The sequence below is a fragment of the Crocuta crocuta genome, unplaced genomic scaffold (assembly GCF_008692635.1).
Source record: "Crocuta crocuta isolate KB4526 unplaced genomic scaffold, BGI_CrCroc_1.0 scaffold216, whole genome shotgun sequence".
Taxonomy (NCBI): Eukaryota; Metazoa; Chordata; class Mammalia; order Carnivora; family Hyaenidae; genus Crocuta; species Crocuta crocuta.
Genome location: NW_027531504.1, coordinates 3,259,738 through 3,273,717, shown reverse-complemented (window position 1 = coordinate 3,273,717; position 13,980 = coordinate 3,259,738). Strand labels below are relative to the sequence as shown.

The following is a 13,980-nucleotide window of genomic DNA, read 5'->3' as shown; positions in this document are numbered from 1 at the left end:
TCATTTATTGTGCTTGGCACTTCATAACTTCTTTCAGTTTGGAAATCATATACTTCAGTTCTGTAGGCTTCCTTTAATTATTTGATGTAATTTTCTCTACTTTTTCTTTTTTAGAACGCCTGCCTCATTTTTGGTTGTTTTCTTACTTTTCTCTCCTTTCTCCATTTGCCCTCTTTCTGGAGGATTTCTTTAGCTTTATTTTCTAACTTTATTTTCTAATCCTTCTGTTGGATTTTTAATTTCTCTTGTCATATCTTAAAGTACCCATTCTTATCAGTTTCCTTTTTCATTTCATACCATTTTTTATCATGGATGCAATATCTTTTATCTTTCTGTGGGTGCTAACAGCTTTTTATTTTTTATTTTATTTTATAAATATATATTTTAAGAGCTGCATCTTTTTTTTAAGTTTGAGAGAGAGAGAACATGTGTACAAGCAGTGGAGGAGCAGAGAGAGAGGGAAAGAGAGAATCTCAAGCAACCTCTGCTCTGTTAGCACAGAGCCCAATGTGGGGCTCAATCTCAGGAATCAAGAGATCATGGCCTGAGCCAAAATCAAGAGTTGGACTTTTAACCAACTGAGTCACCCAGGTTCCCTTGTGAATAGTATTTTTTTTTAATTTCATATTCTTGTATAGTTGCTGTTTTCTCTGTTGGTTTCAGCTTCTGTCTGCATTTTAGAGGTATACCTCAGCTATCTGATTCTTGGATATAGCTACAGATGTTTTCTGACTTATGATGGTTGAATTCAGATTTTTCTTTTATTTTTTTAAATTTTTTTTTATTGTCTTTATTTTGAGAGACAGTGAGCAGGGGAGGGGCAGAGAGAGAGGGAGACACAGAATCTGAAGCGGGCTCCAGGCTCTGAGCTGTCAGCACGGAGCCCAATGCAGGGCTCGAACCCACAGACTGAGATCATGACTGGAGCTGAAGTCGTATGCTTAACCGACTGAGCCACCCAGGGGCCCCGAATTAGGATTTTTCAACTTTATGATGGTGCAAAAGTGATACATATTCAGTAGAAACTGTATTTGAATTTTGAATTTTAATCTTTCCTTGGTATAATGATACTCAGTATGATACTCGTGATGTTGGGCTGTGGCAACGAGCTGCAGCCCCCCAGTCAGCCATGAGATCACAAGGGTGAACAACTGATATACTTACAAACTTTCTGTATCTGTATCGCCATTCTCTTTTTTGCTTTCTCTATAGTATTTAATAAACTACAGGAGATATTCAATGTTTTATTATAAAATAGGTTTTGTTAGATAATCTTGCCCCCCTATTGGCTAATGTAAGTGTTCTAAGCACGTTTAAGGTAGGCCAGGCTAAGTTATGATGTTTAGTAGGTTAGGCGTATTAAATGGATTTTTAAATTATGATATTTTCAAGTTATGATGGGTTTATGGTAAGTTGAGGAAGATCAGTATATGTATTAGATATATAAATCCTGCTCCTCTTTAATACTACAGCCCCAAAAAGCTGATAGGGAATTGTAATCTTGCTTATTATGAGTTTCCTTGAAGGGTTGTCTGGATAAACTTCTAATATCAGACTTTTTAGGTCTTTTGTCTTGATCTTGTTGGATATTCAGAGAAAAATGTTTAGTTTCCTACCTCTAGGGTGTAAGTCTGGTTGGCAAGCTCTGAGAAGATGTTTAGGCAGAGATCTCAAAATTTGGAATATAGACTTTATCTTAATTTCCCAATTTTCAGAATGATGACTTTGCTGTCAATTGTCCTGGGTGCAGAAAAACCTTCTACTCTTCAGCCAGAGTAGGGACACACCAACCTGGATTGCATAGTTTGGGAGGGGATTTCAAGGGACTTGTAGTGATTTCTCTTGATTTAGCTCCACCCTTAGATGCTACCCAGTGCAACACTTCCATAGCCTTTTAGGAGTTCTGTGGTATGTATTGGGCTGCTTCTTGGCTTTCTATGTGCTGGGCTCAGGACTCAGTATTTAGGAGTCTCCTTATTGCTTGCCTTTCTCCTTTTTACCCTTTATAGCTTTGTTGCTGTTTTCTCTTCCTCCTTTCTCCTTTGCCTTGTGAACTATGCCTATGGAGACAAGTTCTCTTTACTGTTGTTTTATGTGCGTTTTGGGAGGGTATGAAGATGAACGTTTATATTCTATCTGCTTTTTTAACCTGAACCCTCTTTCCTTCAGTAACACAATTGTTTCTACTTACCTATGCTTGAAACATAAGACTCCGTCTTTTCACTTAAAATGTATTTTTTGATTATTTAGTGAATACTTACTATCTGTTAGACACTGCACTAGGCATTTGGGTTTTAAATACTAAAAACAAAAAAAACAAACCCCAGTCATAACATGAAATAATTCCTGGTCTGTAGTTGTTCAAATTCCAGTTGGAGAAAGTGGTAAGGGCACAGACAAGCTGTAGAAATGGTAAAGGTGCTCTGAGAACAGATGAGGATTGTGCCCAGGATGTGTTCAGGCACCTCGTGCTGTACCCAAACAGCCTTTTCTCTTTTTTTTTTTTTAATTTTAAATGTTTTTATTTATTTCTGAGAGAGAGAGAGACAGACAGACAGACAGAGTGACCAGGGGAGGGTCAGAGAGAGAGCGAGATACAGAATTCAAAACAGGCTCCAGGCTCTGAGCTAGCTGTCAGCACAGAGCCCGACGCGGGACTTGAACCCACGAACTGTGAGATCATGACTTGAGCCAAAGTCGGACGCTTAACCAACTGAGCCGCCCAGGTGCCCCCTTTTCTCCTTTTTCATTATCTTTGTTTTCCCATTTTGTACATTAGCTTATGCTGACCCTTTAGCCTAGAATCTAGGCCATATAGCACTACTCTTGTCTTTTTAGTGTTGAAAATCTCTCCATCCTAAGTTGTAGGCTAATCTTCAAGGAGGAGACGAAGATGTCCACTTCTGCAAAAACCATTCCCTCAAGCCCACAACTTGGGTCTAGCATTCCCAATATGCTTTATCTTTTCCTCTCAAATGACACATCTGATGTACCTGTCTTAGAGTCACTTATAGGTTTGTCGTACCTCCTTTACTGGCTTGTAAACTCCTTGAGAGAGGTATCTATACCTGATTTATTTATATAATCTTCCAAATGATGAGCATAGTGTTTAATACATTCAAGATGATAAACCTTTGCTCTGTCCCTTCAAATCAAATTAAGACTTCTCCAAACTCAAAAGAAAAAAAATGTTAAAAGTCTTCAGGGACAGGATTTGGATTTTTCATGTGTGAGTATCAAAATGTGATTGTAGAGCACAGAGCAGTAGCAGCAGGGGAGAGACATTATTGCACTCTTGGTGAGAACTGCTGTGTTTGTGGCAGCTTTCCCAAAGTGTTATTAAGGCAGTATGGTTAGCTGGTTCATGGTGATACAGTGACATGTAGTAAGCAGAGGTCCTGTAAAATGATGTTGGATAACAGCATCTCAGGGTCAAAGTCTTCTAAAGCTTTTGCCTTCTGAGAGGATGAAGAATTGTAAAATTATTTCCTGCCGCAAATGGCTCTGTAATCTTTTAAGCATTTTGCAGGGTGTCATGTTGATAAGCATGTGTTTTTCAGGCCCTATTGATAAACCGTTTCAATATGTGACTTTTATTTAAAAATTGCCATTTAAACCACACAAGGCCCAGGGTGCACGTGGGCCCTTTATACAGTGTAGTAACTTGGTCAAATCAAATGCTGGTATTTACTTCGTCCCTTGATATGCGGAATTTAATCACCCATTGGATAGGAGCTAAAGTCAGGTCCAGATGCAGAATGTACTTTAGACAGATTTAATAAAATTGGGTTGTGTTAGGTTTTTCTTTCTTTCTTTTTTAAATCCTGGGAGTAGTTGCTTTGTTTTTCATATTAAGAGGGAAGCAATGTGATTTCTCATATATCTAGTAGATGTGACTGAAACTTCTGGCTTTTATATATAGGGTTTCCTCCTCCACCCCCTGTAAGTACCAAGGAAGTCTATTTTATTATCTGATGTCTTTTACTTCTTCCACCTTATCCACATTTGTTGCAAGGGTAAAGGTTATGGTTGTGGTTATATTCCTTAGTGTATATAATATTCCTCTAAGCTTGAGATCTAAAAATGTGCTTGCTTAGGCAAATCTGGTTTTACTTTGGAGGTGTGCTTTGGAAGCGGAGTTAAGGCCTAAGAAGCAGGGTTTTTTTTGTTTCTTCGTTTTTTTTGGTCTTTCTTGACCAACCTTGGTCTGGGCGTGGTAGCCATTATCACTCTGTGAGGCTGGCATGCTGCTCAAGGCCCAGGGGAGTGGAGATGGGTCTTCTTGAAGGCTTGTCTTTTGTGCTGCTCAAGTGGCTCTGCTAGTGAGTGAAGTTTTACATCTTTTGTATTCCATTCCACAGGATCCAGTTGTTTTAGAACCCTGTATAGCCCCATAAACACACAAGGTGCCTTCTTTCCTTTTAGCATATTCTTATTCTTTGTTTTTATTTTCAGGGACTTCCTTATGTCCCTGGATACTCTTGCTACGTTTATAACTCAGCTTACACTGGGCCTTGTGTGGTGTCCAGGCTGTGCATGCAGTAGATGGGAAGCAGACTGCATGCCTGGTACAGCAGAGGGCAGCAGTGGCAAGTCTCACCTTTCCTCCTGCTCTCATTCTTCCTGTTCCCACCTAATCTTTAGCTTCCTCCACACCATGCAAGGATTTTTTAACATTTAGTTTTACATTCTGCATTTTGCATTTCAGGCAGTGCTTCTAGTTTTTTTTTTTTTGTTTTTTTTCTTTTTAGGAAGGTGCTGAACGAAACTGGAGTAGTTAATTTAAAAGCTTTATAAGAAGTCCTGCTTAAGTGAAAACAGTTCATTAGAAAAACTGAATAATTTGCATGACATTTAATCCAGGTAGAATTCTAGAGGTGTGATTTGAGAGTATAACAGACTTAAATTTTTTTTTTTTTTAATTTTGTAATCTGAAGCTTTGGGATGTGAAATCAGCAAATGAGAAGGAAAGCATTAATGTGAAGCAATTCTTCCTAAATTCAGAGGAGCCTCAAGAAGATATGGAAGTGATAGTAAAATGTTGTTCATGGTCTGCTGATGGCGCTAGGATAATGGTGGCAGCAAAAAATAAGATCTTTGTAAGTATCAGCATTTTTACAAGCCAAAATTAGCCTGATTTAAAGCAAATGAAAGCATATTTTGATTTTTGCATTTTATACTGTTTATTGATATGAATAATAAAGTATACCTGTATGATTTTGGGCAAGCTCCCTAACTTCATAGTTCTCAGAATTGTGCTCCAGGGAATGTTGATCAGCTTCATGAGGAAAGGTCTCCATGGTCACACAGGCTTGAGAAATATGCGTTGATTTCCCTGTTAGAGTCACTCAGTGTTTATTAACATATGTAAGGCCTCCAGAACTCCTTAAATACAGAAATAATTTATGTTGGTTAGTTCAGTGTTTCTCAGATTTAAAACATTGAATACTTTCTCTATCATTTTTTTTTTTTTTTTTTTTTTTACAATTTTGAATACATTGATTTAGGTGATTTTCAAAGTGCTTTCTTACTCCTAAAATTTATGGTGACTGTGATAGAAAAATTCACCAACAACTGAAGAATATTGTGAGATTTTTGTCATGTAAATGAGGACAATATGTAAAAATAGTGAATGACAAGGAAATTTGTAGTATTCAGGGTGCTCTTAAATATTTCTTTTGATATAAATGTCTGAGGGATGCAGCAGATTGCAGTGGACCTGTGCTAATAACGAGGCAGCTGAGGTTCAGAGCAGCCAAATAATTTGTCCCGTTATACTGTGGATTTGGAAAGATAGGTATTCTGATTTATGGCTCAGGGACATTTTATTCTAATAGTAATTTTAAAAGACTTGATAAGAGATATTACTGTTTTATTTTCAGCTTTACTAAGGTACAGTTGACAAAATTCCAAGATTTTTAAAGTATACATCTGTGAATTAATGTGTATATGCATTGTGAAAGGATTCTCTCCACATGGAGTTAAATAACGTATCTGTCACCACACATTTATCTTTTTTGTGTGTGAGAACATTTAATTTCTACTCTTAGCAAATTTCAGGTATACCATACAGTGTTATCAGCTGTCGCCACCATGTTACACATTAGGTCTTCAGATCACATTTATCTTGTAACTGAAAGTTCATATCCTCTTACCAACCTCTTCCTATTCTTTACACCCAAGATAGTACAGTTTTATTTGTTTGTTTATTAATGTGAATCTTTTGGTTAATCATTTTTGTTTACAACTGAAACTCTGGGAAACTCAAACTCTAAATTAACATCCTTGCCTGTGAGCTTCTTATAGACACTAGAGAAAGTTTCAACCTGGTGTTCCACATTGTTCTTCTGTGCTTTATCCAAGTGAACCTTTGTGAGTCATCCAATTTCACATGGTTCTCTTGCTCACAATTTCGCTTGGGAAGTCAAGTCCTCCAGGATCATGTAAGGCATGCCTGTCAAAGTGTGGCTCCTGGGGCACTTTTGCATATTTTTAATATGGTTTTTTCAAGTTGGTGTAGGTAGAATTCTCCCAGCAATAAAGACAATGTACTTTCCACTGAACTTTTTCTCCAATTCATAGATTAACCGGACTTGGATTTTCTGGAAAGATTTCATCTGAGAAACGGGAACAAATATGATAATAGCTTTTCGACAATTACCAACTTCAATTTCCTTGGCTGCTGTTACATTCAGCTACCTTAGCTGGGCTTTGAAAGGTCTGAGTCTATCTCCAGCTCAATCAAGGAGAGCCTGGGAGATGCCGGACTTGAACTCGTCCAGCTTTTTGCCACTCGGCTTCATGATTTTTGCACTTGAACTGAATGTGGCTTCTTCTTGGTGAGAGCGCTAGCTTAGGAAGAGGCCTTAAGTCTCTTGAGAGCTCCTCAAATCCCCTGAGATAGTACAGTTTTAAAGAATATAGCTGAAATATACTATATAGTTACATTAAAAACTCACTGAGGGCCCATTTATATTGTTTTCGATCTAGTCATTGATCTGTGACCCTGCAGTCTTGGTTGCTTGTTGGTTTATACCTCTTTAGTATGAAATTGAAGAAAAAAATATCAACTTTTTTCTTAAGTTTGTTAAAATTTGTAGGGTCAGAAAAGGAACCATTGCATTTATAAGATTTGAAGATTAAAATTTTTTTTGTTGTGAAATATATATATGTAAAATCTGCCATTTTAACCCATTTTTAAATGTATTATAATTCAGTAATATTACTTACATTCACAATGTTGTGCAGCTATCACCACTATTTCCAAAACTTTTTCATCACCCCAAACAGAAATTCTGTAACCAGCAACTAGTAATTACCCATTCTTCTCTGCCTCCTAACCTTGGTAACCTTTAATCTATGAATTTGCCCATTCTGGATATTTCATATAAGTGGAATCATACAATATTGGGCCTTTTGTATCTGGCTCATTCCATTTAGCATAATATTTTCAAGGTTCATCCATGTTGTAGCATGTACAAAACTTCATTCCTTTTTATTATCAAATACTCTGTTATATGGATATACCACATTTTCTTTATGCATTCATCTGTTGATGGACACTTGGGTGTTTTCACCTTTTGGCTGTTGTGAATAATGATACGGTGATCATGGTGTACAAGTATCTGTTTGAGCTTCTACTTTCATATCTTTTGTATAAACACCTAGGTGTAGAATTACTGGGTAATTCTAAATTAGCTTTTTTGAGGAACCACTAGACCACTGGCACCATTTTATATTCCCGCTAGTAGTGTACAGGTGTTCCACTTTCTCCTTGCCAACCCTTGTTGTTTTCCATTTAAAAAAAATTATAACCATCCCATTAGGTGTGAAGTGGTGGTATCTCATTGTGGTTTGATTTACATTTCCTTAGTGATTAATTTAGAATTAACTTGAACATTTTAAAAGATCTGTTCCAGTGATAGAAGAAGACAACTTTATATTGCATGAAATGCATTAAAAAAAATCTAGGTGAGGTCTTTATTTTACCTACTAAAATAAAACTACCTTAAAATCACCCTTAATTACATGTAGATCCCAATTCCTTACTCTCTGGTTTCTCCATTCTCCTCCTCTGATTTCTTTCAAACTCTTTTTTGTTGACCTATTCCAATTGTTAGGTCTTTACTTTTTACCACCTAATAATTGGTGGTAATAGGACAGATGCCTGTTTCATACTTGCTAAGTTTCCTCTATCACTCTCCACCATTAATTTTTAAGAACAACCTATCCTGGAAAGCATTTTAAGTATGGTTTACTCTGTTTTGTTGCTGGCCCCTGATGTGCTGCTTACCATCTGTGCATGGTTGCAGGGCTATGTATTCACAGAACATATTTAAGGCGCCCCCCTGGAAGCTTTTTTTTCCCCCTGAAGACTATACCTTGGTCTTAAATCACAATACTGTATATATTGATATGAATGTTTTTATCATTTGGCAAAAACTTCAGAAGAGTATATCCAACATTTAAAAATTTTTCAAAAGTTGAAATGAAGCTTGCATGACTCAAAAGTAGCTATTTTTTGGTTCAAAAATGGGAAAATGATCATAATGGAGTAATTTAATAGCACTGAAGAGAAATAGAAATGGGTGAGCTAATTTAATTTTAGCAAGCCTCTGCTCTGTATTATTTTGACCATCTTCATATTCCTCTTTTGAATAAACACATTCAGAACTGCTCTGTATGTTCATTTACTCACAAAGGTTTTCTTTTTCCCTAGGGCAGTTTGAGAGATCATCCATGACAAATTTTTCTTTTTTAATGTTTATTTTTGAGAGAGAGAGTGTGAGTGGGGAGGGACAGAGGTAGAGGGAGACACAGAATCTGAAGCAGGCTCTAGGCTTCAAGCTGTCAGCACAGAACCTGATGTGGGGCTCGAGCTCATGAACCATGAGATCATGACCAGAGCTGAAATCTGATGTTTAACCGACTAAGCCACCCAGGCACCCCAATAAATTTTTCTTTATAGGAAATGTGTTTCAAAATGAGCAGCATTTTAAAAGTATGTGTATATTGATTTATAATCTTATTTATGACTATTAACAAGTAAATGTGTTTCTTCAGGACTTATAAATTTAGATTCAATTTGAATATAGCTTATTTTTAAAGGTATTTTATTTTCATAGATAACCTATTTTATGTTGACAGCTTTTCAACATTCATGCCAGTGGCCTATTGGCAGAAATCCATACAGGTCATCATAGCACCATCCAGTACTGTGACTTCTCCCCACAAAATCATTTGGCAGTGGTGGCTTTGTCCCAGTGCTGTGTAGAGGTGAGTAGTTCACTTAGTCTGTGAAATTTGGGTCTCCAGAGGTACAAGGATGCCCGCCAAAATGGGCTACTTAAACCATTAACTACTGAGGATGTTTGAGAAATAGTAGAGCATTTTCTTCATAGCATAGACTTATGGCTTTAAGGTATTAAACTGTATAGTCAGCTTTATTACTTTAGCAGTGATTGGAGATTTGATTTGACAGTATGATAGGGAATGGCAGTATCACACCAAGCATTTATTGAATGGCTAGCATGTGTCAAAGTCTGGGGAACCAGTGGAATGGCCACTGGTTTCCTAGGTAGAAACATGGCATCTCTTAAACAAGATAGGCATAGACTCTTCTGTAAAAGAATGATAAGAGATGAGTCCAGTTCAGACTTCATAGATCATTGAGAAGAATAAGATGAAAGATCACTTTAGAATTGGTTAACCTAAGATGTTCATTGGTAAGGAGTAATGCATGAAATTACCCTTACAAATTACCCATTTATATTTGTAATTTTTCACTTACCTGATACATTTTGTATTCAGAGTCCATGCCTAACTGATCCTAGAAGAATTATACCCAGCAAATGGCTGTATTATTTTTTTCAGAAACAGTTCCTAATCCAAAGATGGATTAGTTTTTCCAAGCTTTGTTACTACTTATTTCTTGAGTGGGTCTTATCATCAGGTAATTTGAAGACCCTTGTGATGACAGTCCATGAAGATAGGTATGGGCCTTTATCTGGAAAATAGACAAATCCACTTGGTTCACAGGGTCTCCTCAAAGGAAGCTTGTCTGTTGCAAGCACTTCTTTAGTATTCTGTGTTTATTTCAGCAATTTTTAGTGAGTTTGACAACCTTGCCCCTTACTGTGAAGCTGTTGGAGAGAATTTCTGAGCTATAGCCCTTCAGTGTGGAGATATAGATGAAAGTGAGTGGGTTAAACCTCCGTAAGCTCTACTTAACTCCCAAGTACAGAAGCAATGCAACTTACTGAAGAACTTCCCTGCCAAGAATCTTCCCGTTGGAAGCAGAGGCAGTGAGTGTGAACAAGCTCTAGTCCTGTTTGAAATGATGGGAAGAAGTAGGGTGCTGTGGGCAGTGGTCTCTTGAGCAGAGTCCTTGAATTGAAAAATTCAGATGTGCTAGGAGATCTTGCACTTTACCTATAGATCCTCAAGGTAGATGTGGTTGAAAATTTCCTCTTTCAGGGTTTTGTCAGGATTTTTAGGAGGAGTGAAGAAGTAACTATTCTTTCAGCCTTTCCTGTTACTTCTAAAATCCCTACCCTTTCCTATTAGAAAGCTCTAGGAAACATTGTCTTTTTTCTTAAAATAAGGACTTGGTTTTGGAGGCTCTAAGATATGATGGGGGAGAACTAGAAAGGAAAAGGGAAGGATTTTCAATGGAGATTTCTTAGTTATGGGACCACTTTCATTTCTGGCCTTTAGCTTTGTATGTCCACAAGACCTTAGACTGCAATGATACAGCAAAGAAAATTTCATACAATTAATTTGTAACCATAGAACTCACTGATTGAAACCCACTGGGCATGTGATGAAGTACTTGTTTTGTCCATGCTTGTTCTGAAATCATAAAGTGGGTCTGACATTCAAGAGTGTAATGAGAGGAACTCAGGCACATATGGTACTTCATTAGACTGGAATATATTTGAATAATTTATAGCACAACTCAGGACAAAATAATAGCCAGGGTGGCAGACATTTACAGTTTGTAACAACCATGAATAACAGAAATGTGTACATGTACAATTAGTATATTCATTTATTGTAGGGTTTTGCCATCAGTTGAAATGAGAATTTGATGACAGTAGAAAATAGTCTATATTTTGATGACTAATAAAAAATAGATAAAATGCATGATTCCAAATCAAAGTTTTATAATAAGTTATATTCATAGGAGTCTTGTTTTTATCCCTATTCCTTCTTTTTCTAACTCCTGCCAATAGGTAACTTTTTGTTTCTCGTTTAATGTTCCAATGTTTCTTTTTGTGTATATAAGCAGGTATCTGTGTGTATTTTATACAAATAAAATCTCCATACCTATATCCATGTATACATCAGTGTTTGCTTTTCATCTCTTACACAGCATAGTGTGTGTATCCAGGTGTTTGTGTTTGTGTATAGTGTAATATATATACTTAGGTAGAAATATATATGCTCTTTGCTTATTTTCTATAAATAATCTATCCCAGTGACTAGTAATTATCAGGGTGTTTTTACAGCTATATGATATTCCATTATGTACTTTATTCAGTCAGTTCTGTATTTTTTTAATGTTTATTTATTTATTTAGAGATAATGAGTAGGGGAGGGGCAGAGAAAGAGGGAGACAGAGACAGAGACTAATGTGCGGAGCCTGATGCAGGGCTTGAACTCACAAACTGTGAAATCATGACATGAGCCAAAATCAAGAGTTGGACACTCAACTGACTGAGCCACTCAGGTGCCCCAGTCAGTTCCCTATTGATGATCATTTGGGCTGTTTACAGTTTTTTGCTACTAAAAATAAGATGCAGTGAATAATTTTTTACACAAGTCATTCTGTATTTTTGCTAGTTTGTCTTGGACTATATTCATAGAAGTGAAATTTCTGGTTTACTTTTGCTATTTTCAATATTCTTGATATGTTCAAGATGTGATTTCCTATATGTTATGTTTATTCTGTAGTTGTGGAACATGGACTCTTGTTTAAAAGTGGCTGACTGCAGAGGACATTTAAGTTGGGTTCATTGTGTGATGTTTTCTCCTGATGGATCATCATTTTTGACATCTTCTGATGACCAGACAATCAGGGTGAGAGATACTGAGATTTTCATTTTAGACAAAGCTAAACCTCCTAGAAACTAAGAAATTGATGGGCAGTTATTGGGGGCAGTAAAACAAGAATTTACTAGATTCATATTTATCCTTGAAAAGTGCTATTATGTGGACTCTAACAGCCTCATTCATTCCATACATGTTCATTGAGTATTATCATGGACCAAGCGCTGCAGTCCATTGGTTAAACTCTATTTTGATTAATTTAAATATATTACTAGGTAATACATTGACTTAATTTTTTACTCTTTCCTGCATCTTAAATCTCCCCATCCAATTATTTGCCAATTCTAATGGATTCTGCCTTTCCATTTTTTTGTCATTTGTTTCTACTTTTTCATTTCAAGTTTAGGTGTTCATTACATGTTGCCTCTCTTAATGTATTAGTGTATGCCACAATCTTTTTTTTTCTTGGTTTTCTACATGCTGCTTCCAAGCTATTTTCATCATGTACAATACAGTCATGTCGTTTTTGCTCAAAAACTATTACTAAAAGTAAGTAGGTAGTCCTAAGTTTACATTGAAGTTCTCTATAGTGTGGGCTTAGTCTGTTCCAGTCTTTCTTTTGGTTTATTCCTACAGGTAACCTATATTGGACTGCTCACATTTCCCCAACACCCTGTAGTTCCCTGATTCTTCTGCCTATGTGGTTTCTTATGTTTGGAATACTCCATTTCCTGTCACTCTCCTAACAATCCTACAAGTTCCTCCCAGGCCTTCTGCAAAACCCTTCCTAATAATGCATTTGGAGGAATGTTTCTCCTCTTTAATGTCGTATAACTCTATGTCATTTTCTTGTGGTACTAACCAAATTCTGCTTTGAATTTAAGTACAGATTTGCTTTGTGTTTCACCATCAGTACTCCACTGTTCCTCCAGCTTGTTCACACATCTTAAATTATAAGGCCTTTGAGGCCAGGGACCTTGGTTTATCTCTGTGGGATCTAATATAGTACTTTATATACATTGTAGCTGAAGTTTTTTTTAGTATTTACTGTATGCTAGACATTGTGAGAAGTACGCGCTTATATTTGCTAATTCTCAAAGCAGTCCTTTTTGCAGCTGAGGAAACAGTCACAGAAAGGTTAAATCAGTTTTGCTTAAAGTGCCAGTCTCAATAAGCTTAAGCCACAGTGTAAATCAACTCACTGCTTCCTTCATCAAGAAAGTCTTGTTAAAAAAAAACTGCGTATCAGTCCTATCACTAAGCATACTGTTAATAGTGTGTTAGTGATATAGTTGATTTACATTCTGGTACCAGCTCCTTATCTTGGTATCAGACAGTTTGAAGGCTAGCTAGAGTTCTTACTTTGAGAAGCACTATGTTAAGTAACCTTCCCAAAGTCACAACTTTAGGTGGAACTAGAGTTCATAGTCAGGCACCCATTACTCTTAATACCAACTACTACTCACTATAGCATATAATTAATAAGTATTTGTTGAATTATAATCTAATAATTGAAAATTTTCTGCCATCATAGGTATTTTGAGTGTGAAGCATGGTTTGTATCCTTGTTTAAGACTAAGGCTTCTCTTTACATATTTCAGAGGATATGACTAGCTTATTTTAATTTTTTTTAATCTCTTAATTAGCTTTGGGAGACAAAGAAAGTATGTGAAAACTCTGCTATAGTCTTAAAGCAAGAAATAGATGTCGTGTTTCAAGAAAATGAAGTCATGGTTCTTGCAGTTGACAATACAAGACATCTGCAGGTGAGTATTTTTTAGAAAACATTTGGAAAAATTATATATATATTTTTTTAGTTTTCACTCATTTATTTTTAAGAGAGAGCATAAGCAGGGGAAGGACAGAGAGAGAGGGGGGACATAGAATCTGAAGCAGGTTCCAGGCTCTGAGCTGTCAGTGCAGAGCCTG

At 36.5% G+C, this 13,980-nt stretch overlaps 1 protein-coding gene across 3 annotated transcripts in view; it reads left to right on the top strand.

Moving 5' to 3' along the window:
- The window catches only part of APAF1 (apoptotic peptidase activating factor 1), a 93,911-nt gene that overhangs the window by 46,148 nt on the left and 33,783 nt on the right, over window positions 1-13,980 (top strand). For all 3 annotated transcript variants that reach the window (XM_077772247.1, XM_077772248.1, XM_077772249.1), the window contains exons 18-21: window positions 4,938-5,099; window positions 9,148-9,276; window positions 11,956-12,081; window positions 13,698-13,817. In XM_077772247.1, the coding sequence (XP_077628373.1) occupies window positions 4,938-5,099; window positions 9,148-9,276; window positions 11,956-12,081; window positions 13,698-13,817 (537 nt within the window). The remainder of the gene's footprint in view (window positions 1-4,937; window positions 5,100-9,147; window positions 9,277-11,955; window positions 12,082-13,697; window positions 13,818-13,980) is intronic.